Source organism: Gekko japonicus, unplaced genomic scaffold, assembly GCF_001447785.1.
Source record: "Gekko japonicus isolate JY-2015 unplaced genomic scaffold, Gekko_japonicus_V1.1 scaffold1358, whole genome shotgun sequence".
Classification (NCBI taxonomy): Eukaryota; Metazoa; Chordata; class Lepidosauria; order Squamata; family Gekkonidae; genus Gekko; species Gekko japonicus.
The window spans coordinates 54,253-72,054 of NW_015160880.1; the positions used below are offsets into that span (position 1 = coordinate 54,253).

At 48.7% G+C, this 17,802-nt stretch overlaps 2 protein-coding genes across 2 annotated transcripts in view; one reads left to right on the top strand and one right to left on the bottom strand.

Annotated features, from left to right (window-relative positions):
• CPT1C (carnitine palmitoyltransferase 1C) overlaps positions 1-9,795 on the top strand; it is a 44,950-nt gene extending 35,155 nt beyond the window's left edge. Inside the window, exons 11-19 of the mRNA XM_015423034.1 lie at positions 569-757; positions 1,845-1,950; positions 2,547-2,663; positions 3,502-3,666; positions 4,621-4,755; positions 6,082-6,234; positions 7,852-7,965; positions 8,130-8,222; positions 8,884-9,795. Of these exons, the coding sequence (XP_015278520.1) occupies positions 569-757; positions 1,845-1,950; positions 2,547-2,663; positions 3,502-3,666; positions 4,621-4,755; positions 6,082-6,234; positions 7,852-7,965; positions 8,130-8,222; positions 8,884-8,982 (1,171 nt within the window). The 3' untranslated portion in view covers positions 8,983-9,795. The remainder of the gene's footprint in view (positions 1-568; positions 758-1,844; positions 1,951-2,546; positions 2,664-3,501; positions 3,667-4,620; positions 4,756-6,081; positions 6,235-7,851; positions 7,966-8,129; positions 8,223-8,883) is intronic.
• A 1,035-nt stretch (positions 9,796-10,830) lies between these two features.
• The window catches only part of TSKS (testis-specific serine kinase substrate), a 29,235-nt gene continuing 22,263 nt past the window's right edge, over positions 10,831-17,802 (bottom strand). The window contains exons 7-10 of the mRNA XM_015422988.1: positions 16,856-16,991; positions 15,315-15,439; positions 12,948-12,950; positions 10,831-11,035 (exon numbers count right to left, since the gene is read on the bottom strand). Of these exons, the coding sequence (XP_015278474.1) occupies positions 10,858-11,035; positions 12,948-12,950; positions 15,315-15,439; positions 16,856-16,991 (442 nt within the window). The 3' untranslated portion in view covers positions 10,831-10,857. The remainder of the gene's footprint in view (positions 11,036-12,947; positions 12,951-15,314; positions 15,440-16,855; positions 16,992-17,802) is intronic.

Below are 17,802 nucleotides of genomic sequence, written 5' to 3' on the forward strand. Positions count from 1 at the left end.
CACTGGTTTCCACATTAGGGTTGCCCAGGTCCCCTCGTCCTTCCGACGAGGAGTGTTTTTTGGGGGGGTGTTCTGAGGGTGGGTGGGGGGGGATGCCCTAATTAGTTTGCTCTGGAGCCCTCCTTCTTGAGCTCAGACAAAAATGTGTGAGCTGGAGGGTAAAAAAAATATGAGCTATCTCACACTAACTCAGCTTAGAGGGAACACTGGTGGCCACCCACTGCCACCCCTCTCCCTCCCCTCCTGCAGAGATTTAAAAGGCAAACCAGAGCCCCCCAAAGTGGGAGAACCCCGCCCAGACCGGAGGGCTGGCAACTCTATTCCACATCCTCGCCCAGTCTTTATGACAGCTAGGCTTCTCTACAGATGGCCGGGTATTCTCTCCAAAGAGCTCAGAGCGCGGTATGTTGATTACGGTCATGCTCTTTTATCCTAAGAATTTTCTGAGATCAATGACTCCCAGCATGGCTGAGCATGGACCTGGTCTCCCAAGTTTCCTGAGCCTCCCCAGGCCTCCCCAGGCGGTCCAGCATTCTGACCCCCTCGCTAACTGCCTTGCTCTTTGCAGAGACCCCTGGGCCCAAGTCCGCCAAACCTACTTCCAGTCAGGGAAGAACCAGCAGTCTCTGAATGTGGTGGAGAAAGCTGCCTTCTTTGTCACCCTGGACACCAGCGACCAAGGGCTGCAGGGGCCCAATCCAGGTCAGGCGCTGGACGCCTATGCCAAGTCCCTGCTACACGGGCACTGCTGTGACAGGTGAGTGCTGCTGCTGGGACAATCTGGATGGCATTGCATGTTCTTCATGAGAACAAGCTTCAAACTTTTCCATTTGTGGGTCGGGCTGGCATGGCCATTCACCTGCCCAGTCCCACAGCCTGGCAAGAGGTCATGCCTGACGGGCAAAGGTGGGTGGGTCTCCCATTTCCCAATGGGAGAAGTGCCAGGTGGCAGTGGAAGAAGCAGACCTGAGGGCAAGCCTGTAGCCACGGTGGGGTTTTGGGGGGCTCCGACCCCTTTCTTAAAGGCACAGCCCCACAAGAATTTCTCCTCTGAACCCTTTTTTCAATAATTTAAAAACATTTTTAATGGCATGTGCTCCTTTAAGCAGAGTGGGGGACTGTAGTGACTAACTCCTGCACTGAGCAAGGGGGTTGGAGTAGGTGACCTCTAGGATCCCTTCTAACTCTGTGTCAAGAAGCTGGTCTCTTTTAAGGGAGTTTTTCTGCCTAAGTGTTAGCTTTTTTGATCACAGAAGCCATTACCCCCAACTGCTGGCTTATTATTAGAATTGTTACTTAGGCTGGCAGAAGTGATTAACTTGTAGCAGCTGAGAACTGTCATCTAAAATGGTTGGCAGCTTGCAATTTAGAGATCTATCTTGGTAACAGCTTTCTATTGGCTAAATGGCTTTTCTTTCTGCACTGAGTTCTTCAGCCCCACCAGAAAAAAATTTGCCCCACAATCCACAAAATCCTGGCTATGGGCCTGCCCAAGGGCGTCATGCCCTGCTGCGTCTTCCAGGCGTTCCTCTCTTTAGGAAACAGGAAACGGTCCTAGCGATGTTGCAGGGGGCAGTATCCAATTCCATGACTGGAGGTGCTGGAGGAAACAGTCTCATCGTGTTCATGCACCTTTGCAGTCCATGGGCTGTGTGCCTGCAAATTAAGCTCTGAAAACAGCCTGTGCATTTATTTTATTTTTTATTGTTGATTATTAGATTTCTGGCCTGCACACCCAAGGCTCAGGTGGGGTACAAGAAGCAAGCCCTGGTGATGTTTGGGGATCTCACCAGGAATGTCACCAGGAATGTCAAGAATCACATCTCCAGGTTCTTTCCCAACAGGTGGTTTGACAAATCTTTCACGCTGATAGTTTACCGCAATGGGAAGTCTGGCTTGAATGCCGAACACTCCTGGGCCGATGCGCCTGTTGTTGGACACCTCTGGGAGGTATGGTCTTTCTGAAATGTAGCAGGTCTGGATCTGATCAGTTTCCCAGATGGGAAGCCACTTGGGATTCCTTCGGATGCCACCTTAAATTTTGTGAAGGCAGGATATAAATGTAATAAATACAGCATTCCATTTGGGGTAAGGTTGCAGTGGGGTCCAGGGAAAGGGAGTGGGGCTTTGTATTGGGGAAAGGGACCCTGGGAATGAATTCCCAAGTAGGGGCTTTAGCTTCCAGGATTGCTTTTATCCAGGAGGAGGAGAGAGAAAAACTTTAAATCTTCCATCTCCTGCTCCTTTCTTGCTGGAAAAAGCCACTCCTGAGCTGCTTCTCTCACTTGCTGGGGGGAAAAATATCAGTACCAAGTTTCCCCCATTGAGGCAAAACCAATTTGAGGTGGGTGGCCTTTTCCAATGAGAAAGTATCGGGGAAGCGAAGGACTGAAGTTCCCCCCACTCTCTCTCTTTGATAAAGCCGTCCTGGCAGCTAAATTTACGTGACAGAAGATCTATAGAAATAAAAATGGAAGAAATCGTCAACCGTGTGTAGCTGGACCCTTAGCTCAGCTATCTCTCTTCTGAACTTGCTTCCTTCCCAGTACACCCTTGCCACAGATTCATTCCAGCTGGGCTATGATGCCGATGGGAACTGCAAAGGCAACATCGAACCAGGCATTCCGCCACCCCAAAAACTGCAATGGGAGATCCCACCAGAGGTGAGTTTGGGATTAAGATGGACACAGAAGTATTGGGACCGTGTGAGTCAGGATAGGTGTCAGCTTGGGGATGTCTGGCTTTGGAGGCAGTGGCAGGGAAGAAAGGGCACGGCCAGGGAAAGAAAGCTGGTTTATATAGGTGGGCCAGGTGCATTTGGAGAGGGGCAATGTGGGAGGGGCTAGAGTGAGTAATGGAGGAGCTGATATTATTTTTTCATTACTGGTCTAGCGTAGACTTGCTATTTCTGGTTGTGGAAACGGCATGGTGGGGAGACTGAAGCCCATGCTTCCTCCATGCTGTGGTCCCCTATCCAAATTGGGGCCCTGGGCATTTGAAAATAATGATATGATATATCATTTCTGTTTTATCTTCTTTGTGATTGATTGTAACGGCCTTTGGCTCTATGCAATAAATGGTTTTGTATTGTATCACCCCCTCTTTTTTTAGCGCATAGTTTATTCTGGTTTTGCTAATCCTGTGGAGAAGTGCTGATGCCCTCTGATCAACACGCTGGAAATCTCATCTGGCCACCTTTTGGCTTTTGAGATTTATCAGGCATTGTCTATGTAATTTCAAGAATATTTTCACTTCCATGAGTGCTAGAAACTTTTTTTTTTTAAGAGAGAGAAATAAATACTCTCAAGAAGCTGGCATGTTCCCAAAATATATTCTGTGCTTCTTCCTACATTCTTGCAGAATCACAGCAGACACTCAGCCTCAGTGTGTGATTGGCTCCTGAGCAGCCAAGGAGGGTTGTGGCTAAGCAGGAGTTTATATAGTAGTTTCCTGTTTTCAGCTGTGTGCCTTTAATTGCCATCTGCTCCCCTTTGCCCACAGTGCCAACAGGTGATCCTGCGGTCCTTGTCTGTGGCTCAGGCTCTGGCCAAGGATGTTGATTTCTACATCTTCCCCTTCAAAGAGTTTGGCAAAGGCCTGATCAAGAAATGTCGTTGCAGTCCAGATGGCTTCATTCAACTTGCCCTACAACTGGCTCATTTTCGGGTATGATGCTTGAGGCAAGGAAAGAAATTGTTGATGGGCAGGCAGATGAGCACAGTCCCATGATCATCAGTGACTTAGGTGGTCCTGAAAGCATCACAACCAATAGCCACAAGTGGAATTTGGAAAGGCTCTTCATCCGGGCTAGATTGGCCAGTAATTCCGGGAAGGTTTTTTGCAGTAGGAGTGAACTGGAAGTATTTGTTCTTTGAAAGCTTCTGTTAGCAAGGCACCTGTTCTATTCTTTTGGTCTAAATTGTATAAAAGCTCACAGAAATACTACTTTACACAGAGAGTGATTAAAATGTGGATTTTGCTGCCAAAAGATATAGTTTTAATGTAACCTATGTTTTATTCCCGGCGCTGCCGCTTGTTTGCCGCCCTGGGCCGTATGGGTAGGGCGGATATAAATCCCAAAATAAATAAATAAATAAATAAATAAAGTAATGGCCACAGAAAAAAGCAGCTTTAAAAGTGAATTGGATCAATTCATGGAGGATAAGTCTATCAAGGGCTACTAGCCATGGTGACCTTCACATTCAGAGGCACTGAACCCGTGAATCCCAGAGCCAGGAGGCAATATCAGGGGAAGGCCTCAACCTCTATGCCTTGTTGTTGGCTGTCCAGAGGAACTGGTTGGCCACTGTGTGAGACAGGATGCTGGGCTAGATAGACCACTGGTCTGATCCAGCAGGGCTCTTCTTACGTTCTTATGATTCTATGAATGGGTGTGTGTAGTCTCACCATTTTACGGATGGGTGGGCTTGGTCTCACAGTTCTAAGACTGCATGGGAGAATTATTATGTTTGCTCCTGCCATATATGTCTTACAATTCAGATAGGGATGGAATGACTGTATAAAAAGTTGCCCCGTCCCTGGTCAGGGGGCAACCTTGATTTAGTTATCAGCTGTGGTTCTTCTGTCCCTAACCAGCATTTCTTCCTCCTGCTCTTCCAGGACAAGAAGAAGTTCTGCCTCACTTATGAAGCATCCATGACACGTCTTTTTCGGGAGGGCCGCACAGAAACAGTCCGTTCCTGCACCATTGAGTCCTGCAACTTTGTCAGGGCCATGGTGGATCCCACCCAGAATGTGAGTCCCAGAATCTGAGTGAGGTTGCAAAAGAAAGCCCTGGAATCAGGAGTAGAGTTTGATCTACAGGAATCCCAAATTCTTTTTTTTTTAATATATTTGATTAATTTTTAATTAACATAAACAATTTGACTCAAGAAAGCAGGACACAACAATTGATTAAAGTCAAGCAACCAGTAAATATAAGCAATATAACCCAGCCACCATAAACAAAAAGCCTATATAACCATATACATTCTGAAGCAGTTTGGACTAAAATACCACCATCATACCTCAATATTCAAAAAACATTCACGGGGATTACATCATATTCAAACAATCCCAAATTCTTGATTTGGCTAGGGATGCCAGCCTCCAAGTGGGACCTGGGGATCCCCTGGAATTACAGCTCACCTCCAGACTACAGGCTTCAGTTCCCCTGGAGAAAATGGCTGCTTTGAAGGGTGGACTCTGTGGCATTGTACCCTACTGGGGTCCCTGTGCTCCCCAGGCCCCATCCCCAAATCTCCAGGAGCTTCCCAATCTGGATCGGGCAACCCACCCACCCCCATCCCCTGCCCGTGGCCAGAGTGGACCTGGCAACCCTAAGTTACACAGAGCCAGAGAAGCATTTTCAAACACAGAAGGGGCTCGTGAGAACACTCCCAAGGTTTGTGCTCCACTTTGCCCAATTCTCATCCTTGGAATTACAACTCATCCCCAGACAACAGAGATCAGTTCCCCTGGATAAAATGGCTGCTTTAGAGGGGGGACTCTGTGGCATCGTACCCCGCTGAGGTCCCTTCCCTCCCCAGGCCCCATCCCCAAATCTCCAGGGGTTTCCCAACCTGGATCTGGCGACCCTTTCCCCTCACCCCCTGCCGGTTTTCAAGAGGAACCTGGCAACCCTACAGTGTGTCTCTCCTCTCTTTTCCTTCCCCTATGGGGTAAGCATATGCAGGGCTTTTTTTTCTGGGGGAACGTGCTGGAGCAGAGTTCCAGAACCTCTTTGACAAAACTCTTTTAAAATTGTTTAAGAGCTCATGAGTTTTCAGTATACAGGTTGAAACTTCATTTCCCTCTTGAGAATTCTGGCATCTCTTTTTTTTAAAAAAATAAAATAAAAATGCCCTGAGTGCTTCTAGAAATCTTGATCTGAAATCTTGTAATCTGATTAACTGTTTCATTGTTTTTTAATTAATTGGTATGTGTTTATTTAAAATGTGGTTTACCGCCCTGAGTCCATTCGCAGGGAAAGCAGTTTAAAAGAATCTAAATAAATAAATGTCAAGTAAAACCGAGAATGTCCTAATGGTCAGTCAAATCTTCACCCATCTCTCATCCCAGATTGGTACAAGGCTCCGTCTGTTCCGTGTGGCAGCGGAAAAACACCAGAATCTTTACAGGCAGGCCATGACGGGCGAGGGCATTGATCGCCATCTCTTCTGCCTCTATGTTGTCTCCAAATATCTTTGCCTGGACTCCCCCTTCCTGCATGAGGTACGTCCTGTTGGGCAGGGGGTTTGTTTGGCACCAGTACGGGGTGGGTATACATATGCAAGTACAAGGCTACTGAAACAGCGGGCAGACCTCCTTGAGGCAGAGAAAGCACAGACTCCTCTGTTCCCTGGCTGTGTTTTGAGCCATGCAAACAAATTTGGAACCACGGTATTAAGGATAAGCAGAAACAAAAAAACTACCATGATAGAATACTAAGTAACATTTATAATTAAAGGGAAAAGTTTGTATAAACAATTTGTGTGAAAGTCTCTTGTTGATATACAACATGATAAACAACCTGCCAATATACTGCAACAACTCTCAATATAATCAAAAACCTCCAAAAGATGTCACTGTCCAGAAACTCACAAATGTATAGAAATATGTTCATTTGTAGCATTATGCAGATATATATGCCAATTACAATGAGTCCAAGGTCAATCAAGATAGATTTCTGCCCATTTCACTTCATCTTTGCTTCCAGTCCCCTTTGCCAACATTTGAAAGTTGAAGGCTGTGGTTCTATTGAGATACGACTTGGATTGGTGATTCCCTGAAGTGTTATTATCATTATGGGTTCCAGAATAGAACAATTTGAGAATATTTATTTGAATATGACTTTGAACACACCAGCTTTGAAGAAATCTCCATGGTGAAATGGGTGGAAATCTAGATGCTTGCTGTCGGATCAACTAATTGGATGTGATATCCTCTCTGTTGGACCGGATTGGTTGCCAAATTGTGGCTATTCTCTAATCTTAAATATTTTGATTATTCTTGGACTCATTGTAATTGGCATATACATCTGCACAGTGCTCCAAATGGACATATTTCTGTATTTATGAGTTTCTGAACAGTGACATCTTTGGGAGGTTTTTCATTATATTCAGAGTTGTTTCAGTATATTCACAGATTGTTTATTATGTTGTACATCAACAAGAGACTTTCACACAAATTGTTTAGATAAAATATTCACTTTAATTACAAATATCGTTTAGTATTCTAGTATTTTTTTTGTATTTTGAGCCAGCCAGGACACAGAATGCCATCTCATGTATGTTTCCTCCAACAAGGCAAAATGTGAAGTTTTGTTCACCAAAGCTGTGTTGACTAGTATCTCCTCTCTCCCTTCGTTTTCTCTTGTTAAATTACCTTACTGCATGGGCTCCATCTTCCAGGGATCTTTAAGTATCCCTCTATCTCACAATAAAGTGGTTGGCCCCTTTGCTAGTCATGAAAGAAGCAAACCCAGGCCATCCACAGAGAGGGTTGGGGACGTGTTCCCTCTAAGCTGAGTTAGTGTGAGCTAGATCACAGTTTTTTAGCCTCCGGCTCCTGCATTTTTGTTTTAGCTCAGAAAGGATGGCTCCAGAACTAATTTATGCAGTAGCCAAATCGCTCACTCACAACTTTAATGCCAGCAGCTCACAAAGTAGACTTTTTGCTCACAAGAACCCGCAGCTTAGAGGGAGCATTGTTGGCAACCCTAATGTGTGAGCTGGAGGCTAAACAACTGTGAGCTAGCTCACACTAACATTTCTGTAGACAGTAGCATATACGGAGGGAGTGGAGGGGAGCACTGACAGAGGTTCCTGATGCCTTCCTCCCCTCCATCAGGTGCTTTCTGAGCCATGGCGCCTCTCCACAAGCCAGACCCCCATCCAGCAACTGGAGCTGTTTGATCCCAAGAACCATCCAGACTACGTTTCGTGTGGAGGTGGATTTGGGCCGGTGAGCAGAGCGAGGACTCCTGGATTCTCTGGGGGAGGGAGACTAGAGGCCTAGTAACTGAGTAGCCTGAAAGCCAGGACTCTTTCAGGTTCCCTAGGAGTGGTTACCTATGGTGGAGGGTGGAACTTTCTGTCTCCTGTTGCTCTTTCTCCACCACTGGGTAGGTGGATGATAACGGATACGGAGTATCATACATCGTCCTTGGCGAAGATCTCATTAACTTCCATGTGTCCTGCAAATTCTCCAGCAAAGAGACGGTGAGTGAGAACCACAAATTCCTGGATTCTGTGGGATGAGGGAGGAATGTGGATAAGGACTTCCTGAGATCTGGGTAGGAATCAGGGTCTAAATACGTATCCATACTTCCACAAGCCATTATTTTATATTCCGGAAAGTGTTCAGGGTCAGGAAAGATTTCTCCCGCAGGCCAGATTGGCTAGTGACTGGGAAGTCTTTTTTTTTTTTTTTTTGCTTACTGAAGTCATCTGAAAGGATTTAAGATTTTATTTATGGCTTTTAAGGAGCTTTATGCCCCCCATCAACCGTCAGGTTCCTGGGGTGGCAAACACCATGAGTTCGATCCTACCACCTTTGCCACAGGTGCAAGAGGGAAGGATGGGGCCTGTGGGATATGGCAGCCACTGCCTCCCGGACCCACCCGTTGCTTGGGGTAGCACAATATGTGGAACCAACTCTGCAACAAGGTGTCTAGAGACTGACTCCTGGGAGCCCATACACCGCCCCCCTCCTTTCCCCGCATAGGAGGAAATTCAGCCCAGATGGTTCAGGATCATCACCTGATATCCGGAGCAAGACACCATTGTGCTCTTTAATTTGAAAGAGAACGGCTTTGAAATATTCCACCTTCTGCAGTGCCAGTTTCTAGACCTCTTTGCTTCCCCTGCTTTTCTTCTACAGGATGCACACCGGTTTGGATCCCACATACAGCAAGCTTTGCTCGACGTGTTGGCCTTGTTCCAACTGGACAAAAGCTCCCCTGGCAGCAGCGGCAAGTGACTGAATAAATGCCAGGGGGATGCTCAGCAGGGCCATCAGAACACACCTGGAGTGTCCTTGTCTATTCTCTGATCTGCAGGGACATCCGGAGGGGAGGGGAGGAACATGCAAAGGCCAGGCCTGAGGTTTCCTACAAGGACATGACTGAGGCAGAATATTCTGCTACTCTTACCTTTGCGGGGAGGAGCTGGACCCTATCTGGATACCCCAGACCCTTGGGCAAACGACACTCCGATGCGCCTTCATGTTTCTAGGGTAGTTGAGGTTTGATGCATGGAACCGACAACCAGATCTCCTAGGTTCTTGTGGGGCGCACGTAAATGGGCTTGGATGATAACAGAAGAGAGTTTGGCACTTGGGAACCTGGCTTCCCCTGGGTTTCCAGCGTGGTGTTTTGACGGAGTGTCCTCAGCACTGAAGAAATTCTTCTTTTCACACCCCGCCAACCCGAGTCCCCAGCAGCTGGGCTGCGTCCCTTTTTCCACTCTTCACTTTTGAAGGATTCTGTCCAGATGGCTCCCACGGTCTGTCTGAAGCCTTGCAGATAGGATGATGTTTGAGGGGCGGGTGGGGGATGCTATTTCCTTATCACCTCTCCCTCTCTGTTGCTGGAGTAACAGGCCCCCACCCCACCCCAATACTGTCACGCAGTGGAAAGCCATCTTAAGTTACCGAATAGTTTTGTAGAGTATGGAATGCCTTTGTGGGGGGGAGGAGAATGGGCTTGCTACAAGGTTGGTTTTTCCTCTGTTTTGGTTTGCTACCATTACTGATGCGAATAAAACCACCAGGTGGGAGAGCTTATAAAAAGCAAGCACGCGTGACTTTTGTCAGCTGGAGGAGAAGAGTGCGGGGGGGGGGGATGCGAAGCACGTTCATGGGCCACGAGGAAGCAGAGTTGCCATGTTTAAATTCTCTGCTTCTAGGAAAGATACGTGGAACGGAATACGCCGGCTTCCTCTCGCTTATGTGTTGCATGGCAAACCCAAAAAAACTCCGGTAATTGCCTCCCTCACCCAGTTCTGTTATTAGAATGAAGCTTTAAGTGAAGCCAAAGGTCTCATTTTCGATTCAAGGGCTCAGCCCAAACTACTGAACTGGGAAATGGAAAATTGCATATGGATTAATAGGGAAAGAGACCTTGGTGAAGGATGGAAAGAGAAAATGAGAGCTTCCCCCCCGTATTATAACTGACTTGGTCTTTGATGGCAAAGGCCAAGTGCAGGTTAAAGCTGCTAAACAAAGTGGGAGCCGTGGCTCAGTGGTAGAGCATAGGTCCCAGGTTCAATCCCCGGCGTCTCCCGTTAAATGATCAGGTTACAGGAAAGACCTCTGTCCGGGAGCTTAGAGAGTGGACAAGACTGTGTCAGCCAGACTGGCCAAGACTGGCTTTGATAGGTCAATGATCTGACTCCCTAGAAAACAGGTTCGTGTGCAGGGTGGGCATTCAAGGATTCTAGGTGTCTGAGATTGGGACCCGCCTCCAAATATGTGCCCAGACTCCCAAATTTTAGTTTCCTGTATGTGCAAAGGCTTGCTTTACCACCCCCTTGTCTAATGGGAATGGAAGTTCGTAGCAAAACTTAGTTGGTGTCCTCTGCTTCTCAAATTTCCACAGTACATTTGTGCTGGGCAGGACGGGGGGTGGCTCCCAAACACGAAGATCTTAATGTGTGGGCTCCGGCTGCTTTTGGGGAGGGTGAGGGGCTCGCAGGGGAGGACTAGGAAGTTGAAACGGCCCCGGAGCGAGCAGAGCCAAGCCTCTGAGGAAAGTCTCCCCCTGGAGTCACAGCTTGCCAAAGGACTAGGACAAACAGCCGGTCACTCAGGTTCATTAATGTTTATTAGTATTATTATTATTATTACTCTCATTCATTATTGGGGGTCACGATTTAACTCCGCAGGGCAGGAATTCTTCTTCATGAGGGCCCCGGCAGCAGCTGCCATGGAGATGACTTCCGGTTGGGGCGCTCCCTCCTGGGAGACCAGGGACAGTTGTGAACGGAGGGAGCCCAGCTTTCTGAGGAGGTGATCCAGGCCGGAGGCCTTGTCCCTGCCAGAGAGAAAGGGGTAGGGGGGAAAGAAGGCAACTCCTTCGTCTAGGCCGACAGCCTGCCACCCTGAATCTCAACTGACAGAAAGTGGTTCTCCCATAGTCCCTTCCTAGCCCACTCATCAAGGAACTCAGGCGGGCCTAGATGGCTCTCGCCTCCTCCATTTTATCCACACAGTGTCCCCTGTGAGGTAGGCTAAGCTGAGAGAGAGTGACTGGCTCAAGGTCACCCAATGCGTTTCATGGCAGATTTCATGGATTTGTCTGCAGCCCTAGGCTGACCCCGTTAAGGGACCCTAACGCTCACTTTTCCGGCTGCTCTGCTCCTCCCCTCCCCGGCACCGCCTCAGCCCTCAACTGCACCAAGTTTCGCTTCCCTTCTACTGTTCTACTGTGCCCCCTTGAGGCACTTTCCCCTTCCCTACCGTAGCAGTTTGCAGAAAACAGGACTTCTGCTAGGCCCGGGGTCCTCAGCCTTTCTGAGGCTGTGGGCACCTTTGGAATGTTGAAACGGGGTAGTTGGCGCAGAGACAAAATGGCGGCTGCAGGAGGCGGAGCGGCGCAAATGTAGGAAGCCCAAGTGCGGGGGAGAAGAGGGGTCATTTAAAAATACACAGGGAAAGGGGAGTGAGAGAGACTAAAGTCATCGCTGGCTGTGGTGGCAACTCCGACTGGAAAAAAAATGTTATCTTCCTATGGACAGCCAATCAGAAGCCCTGTTCAGCAAGAGCTCCACGTTGCCCCACCCAATTTCTAAAAACACTTGGTGGGCGCCAGGAAAGATGTTGGCGGGCACCATGGAGCCTATGAGCACCCCCTTGGGGACCCCGGTGCTAGGCAAAGCATTCCGGGACTTAGGGCCAATTCCCGTGTTACAAAGTCTTCATGTCCTCCACGTGGCCACTCCAGGTTCCGCTGATCTGACAGAGTCTGGGAGTTCTGAATTCAGGACTGAATTCCCAGGTGCATGGGGGCCTGATTCAGATCGGGAGTGCAGCAGGTAGGGTGGGGCGAGGCTCAGTCCTCACCCGTGCACCGTCCTGTCAACCTGAAAGGGCAGCCAGGGAGTCACTACTTGCCTTGTTGGGCAAACTGAGGTGTGAGGCCTGTCCGTTCAGGTTCGTCAAGGCAGACGGTGGCTCGCCAGGGCCATTTCCGGTCAGGAAAACAGTGCAAGGTGAAGAGGCACAACCTCCTACTCTTTGCACACTGTGGTCCTGATCCAAATTGGGTCTGTGTATGCCTGGAAATTTTAAGTTCTGAGCACAGAACTTCCAGCGTGAGCATGCCTGACTGACAACCAGAATTAGGCTTGCCAACCTCCAGGCAAGACCTGGAGATCTCCTGGTTCTACTACTGATCTCCAGACAACAAGACAGAGTGTCTCTGGAGAAAATGGCTGCTTCAGAGAATAGAGTCTGGCATTGCACCCTGCTAATATCCTTCCCCTCCACCACAAAAAAAAATCTCCAGAGGTTTCCTAACCCAGAGCTGGCAACTCTAACCAGAACCCTGGGCGGCCACACTTAGGGGCGTGAGGCCTTTGTAATGCTATGAACGGGGCCCTTAGTGGACCACCTCTCTCTGCTCTATGCTCAGACCTGGAACCTGGGAAATGCAAGTCAGGAGTCTCTGTACTTGTCTCACTGCCTTCTCCAACTCCCCCTCCCCCCCAAACCTCACTGAACATCAGGCATCAGTGTGTATAATTAGAGCATGACAGCCTGTTTCTTTGCAGCATGATCTGGTGTGGAGAAGTGGGTAGGGAGGGGGGACTGTAACCCTTTCACTTCCCATCGCTTCTCCCCTCTTAATTGCCCACTAAGCTCCTTTGCAGGGAAGAATCAGGCTGCCGGGCTTTTACTGCCTGCCTGCCTCTGGATTAGGCCCTCCGTGCTGCCCCAGCCTGTACCTACTGATGTGGGCAGATCACGATGGGTAGCCGTGTTAGTCTGTCTGTAGCAGTGCCAGAACAGTTATCTGAAGAAGGGAGCAGTGACTCACGAAAGCGCACACCCTGCCATAAATAGTGTTAAGTCTTTCAGGTGCTACTGGACTCTTTTGCTCTTTTCTACTGCTGCTAACGTGGGGTTAGCAGCAAGGCTTGCATATTGAAAAATGCAAGTACCCGGATTTTTTATACTTTTATTTTTGTGGCGGTCAATTAAGGTTGCCAGGTCCCCCCTGGGGAAGGGGAGGGGAGGGTGGGCTTGCCAACCCCAGGTTTGGGAACTCCTGGAAGATTTGGGGCTGGAGCCTGGGGAAGGGAGTGACCCCAGTGGGGTACAATGCCTTAGAGTCCACCCTCCAAAGCAGCCATTTTCTCCGGGGGACTTGATCTCTGAATTCTGGAGCTGAGCTGTACTTCCGGGGGGTCCCCAGGTCCCACCTGGAGGCTGGCATTCCTAGGTGCTTCCGCTGCTCTGGGAAGAGAAAGGGAGCTGGGGCTTATTTAGGGTTTCCGACTCCAGGTTGGGAAACTGGGTGGAGACTGGGGAGGGGGGGATTTGGGAAGGGGAGGGCCCACAGCAGGGCACAAAGCCATAAAGTCCACCCTCCAATGCAGCCGTTTTCTCCAGGGGGGGGCAACCTCTTGTTGTCTGGAGATCAATTGTAAAGCCAGGAGATCGCCAGGCCCCAACTGGAGGTTGGCAGCTCTAGCCTTGGTGCTGCCAAGGAGGGTAAGGGACGGCAGCCTGGGGCAGAGGGGTGCCTGAGAGTCTGGGGATAGTAGAAGGGGCGGGCTGGTGAGGACTGTTCTTTCGAGAGGTGCAGTTTCTTGGAGAGTATCAAAGCACAGGCCGGATAGTAAGGATGGGATACCGGGGTGGAGGGCCATCACCTGATTAAACAAATCTCAGTTGATTATCGATGCTTCAGTTGATTAAATTTGCACACAAGAAACAGGCAGTTCTAAAGGAACAGGCATACTTCTGTTTCAAGTGATGGGGCCATGTGTCACAGGTGGGCATTGTCTTAGAAGACAGAGGCTTTCCCCCTTTCCCTTTCATACAAGAGGGGATGATTCTTCTAAGGTGGCGCTTGCCGGCTGCAGTTTTTAGAGGTACTTGTATGAAGAATTATAATAAAAATATTAAAAAGCTGCCTGACTCATCGAGGTCCTCTTTTTAGTCCACAGTTTTGTTTTGTTTTTTAAATCAGATTAATTGAGTAAATGGGTTGGGGCACTGGCCCTATAAGGCAAAGCTTTGGGGCTTTTAAAATTTAGAAGAGTGGTCACCCATTTGGAGATGGATTTAAAGGGGAGGCGGACAGATTGACATAGGATAGGTCTACTGTTGGCCATTAGCCGTAATAAGCCAAATAGGACCTCTAGCGACAGAATGCCTTTGATGGTCAAACTCTGGGGCATTCGGTAGCTGAAAGCTTCTGCTAGTGGGGCCTGCTTGTGGGTTTCCTGGTGGCATCGGACCAACCACTGTTGGAAGCAGGAAGCTGGATGAGCTGGACCCATTGTTCTGATCCAGCACGCTGCACTTATGTACTGCAGTCCTGCAAAGGAGCTCAGATAAACACCAGGCACATAATGAGAAGGGAGGGTGGCAACGGTTGCATCAGTGCTTAGTTCTCAGTTCTCCTGGCCCTTTCTCACATGCTCAGGGAAATGCCAGTTGCCACTTTGGGGTCAGGAAGCAGTTTTCTCCAGGCAAGTCTGGCCAGGGATCCTAGAGGGTTTTTTCCCCTACCATCTTCTGGGCATGGAGCAGGGGGTCACTGGGGGTGTGGAGGGAAGGTAGTTGTGAATTTCCTACATTGTGCTGGGGGTTGGACTAGATGACCCTGGAGATCCCTTCCAACTCTATGATTCTAGGATGGAGAGAGGACCAGCCTTTCACGTTTGGAAGGAAAACAAGGCTTCTGCTAGGCAAAGCTGCTATGATGATGGAAAAGGTCGTCTGGAGAAAAAAAACAGGTTCTAAGTGCTTGTGCCTGACTCTTTCCTCTCACAGATCTTACTGCCACTTAGAAAGCACTATTTAAATTGAAAGAGTCATGGGAGGACTCTATTCCCTAATGACCCTTCCCTAATCCTCAGAGCAGCTGCCTTGGCTTGCTAATTAGTTTAAGAAAAACATGGAAAATCCTAACCCAGGGATCTTTTGCCTCTCATCTGATTGGGTCCTAAGCAACATTATGGTGCACGCAGGATTTCAAAAGGTCCAAATCCAGTGGTGGGGGCCCTGCATGACTAATGGGGCCTAGGAAACTGCAGGGCAGGGGATGGGATAATTCAGCGGACGTGTCCTGATGTACTCACTCTGGATTGATCCTTGGCCACTCCAGATTGTCTTTAGCACACCAAGCTTCCTCCTGAGTCAGATGAACATTCGAACTCAGAACCTCTGCCCGTGTATGTGCATCGAAGGCTGACTGCTTCAGATCCTGCCTCCCGTGTTTGGAGCAATTGGTAAAAAACAGAGAGGGAAGGCTCACAAGCAGGAATTGTGTTTTGGAATGGCCGAGCCAAAGGCTGCATGCAACTGGAAACCTAGAATAGCAGGGAGAATGCAGGGCTAGAACCTTCTACCCTCAAGTGCTGGCTTTCTCCTTGCAGGGGCTTCTCTGCTTTTTTAAAGATAAAGAGACCCATTTTAAAAAATGATAATTTCCCACCTGCGCCTTGAAGCTACTTTGCTTTGTTAGGATTCTGCCCCCTTGCTCTCCTGCATGCATAGACCAGGCTGTGCTTTAAATTCCTCTGCTGGCTAACAAATTAGGCTTAACTCTTTAAAACGGGATACAGGGGAAGCAATTAGCAGGACCTCTTAGCTTTTACCTAACAGAAAAACAGATGGTGTTGCTAGGAAGGAGGATATTGAGGATTTATTGGCTTGGATCCTGCGTTCCACATTTGTTCCAGTCATCGCACAGCTCGCTTCCTCAGCTGCCACCACTTCCATGCACAAAGGAAGTGCAAAGGAAGTGCACTGCAGCCGGAGCAAAGAGCGTGCAGCAAACGCCCACAAGTTTCCAAGCTTTGCCTGTCTAGAGTTACCAACATCTGGGTGGGACCGGGAGATCTCCCAGAATCAGAACTGATCTCCACAACAGGGATCAGTTCCACTGGAAGAAAGTGGGAGCTTTGGAAGGAAGAAGAGATTGGATTTATACCCTGCCCTTCACTTGGAGTCTCAGAGAGGCTTACAAACTCCTTTCCCTTCCCCTCCCCACAAGAGACACCCTGTGAGGTGGGTGGGGCTGAGAGAACTCTGACACAAACTGCTCTTTCAGGAACAGCTGAGCCAGAGCTTGTGACTGACCCAAGGTCACATCAGCAGCTGCAAGTGGAGGAGTGGGTAATCAAACCCGGTTCTCCCAGATTAGAGTCTGCACACTTAACCACTACACCAAACTGGAAGACTGTGTGGAGTGCCATACATTCTAGATGAAATCAGTCCCTACACTCCCCTGTTCCTAGGCAGTACCCCAAATTGCCAGGAATTTCCCAGGCTGGAGTTGACAATGTTAGACTTGATGCTCACAGCCACCCTCCAAAGCACGATGCCCAAAAGACGCACGAGACACCATTTAATGAGTTTTTAAGGCTCAGCGAGTTTCTCCCATATCCCAGACCTTGCAGACACAGGACAGGGCCCCTGGACCCAAACTGTGCACTCCATACGGTGTCTCAACAGTGTAAAATCAGCCTGTTCTTAAGGGTTTATGGCATCTTGGCATGAGTATGCCCACAGCTGAGATTAAATCATCTGAGCCCACATCTCTGAGGGACAGGGCCAACTAGCTGGCCCACAGCCCCTCTGGGGCTAGGGCCAGGGGAGGGAAGGGAGTCTGGGGTACCATTATCTTCTTCTGCAAACGTTGGCAGCTGGGGCATGTGCCCAAGACTGGGGTCCTCTGCTTCAGCTCCTCCAAGATGGGGGCCACCGCATTCTCGACCATCTGCCGCAGCATCTCAGTGTTCACGAAGCTATAGCTGTGGTCAGAGATGCAGGAGAGGGTGTGAGAAAAGAAGGGAGACCGTTTGGATAGGTATAGAAACTCCCCTCTTTTGCCTTTCTCCTCCATCACTCCATGCCTATGAAGATTTCCCCTGTGCCAGAAAAAGGGTTCTTGTTAGTGTATGAAGGAAATGTCAAAGTCAGGACTTCTGTCAGTCCGTGGTCCAAATGCAGTGCATTTATGCAAGTGTGACTATTTTGCATTAAAGCCTAAGTCCTTTTAATATTAACCCTCACCATGAGCTTCTGAAAAACTCTATGTTTGCTGGCAGGGAAGAACAGTTGGAGGAAAGATCAAGGTAAAACAGGAGGATGTAATTGGGACGTGTGGAGGCGCAGGACTGGAGGGAACATGGAGGAGGAATAAGGGGGCATAGCTTTTTAAAAGGTACACAATGAAGACTAGAGATACAATCTTTTAAAGAAACGAGAGTCGAGATTTTCAGGAATGCAATGCCTATACTAGTTTATGTGCATAACTGTTAGTCTGTTTTGATGATTCAGCAGTAACCAACTTGGGGAGAGGGGAGACCTCACGGGAGCAATTACTCCTGTGAGCAATGCATCATCTGACTGACTCACTGACATACTCCAGTCTGAGCTCATTGATTTCAGTGTGTAGACTGCAGTAAATCTGCATGGGATTGCACTGTCTGGGCGGAAGTATATGTTGCATTAAGTTCCACGGTGTCCTCCTAAGACTCTTCCCCCTCCCTTTCCCAAATGTAGCAGCTGCTTCTGGGAGGGAGGGTGGGAATGGCTTCTGAATCCTTTCCTCCCCTGAAT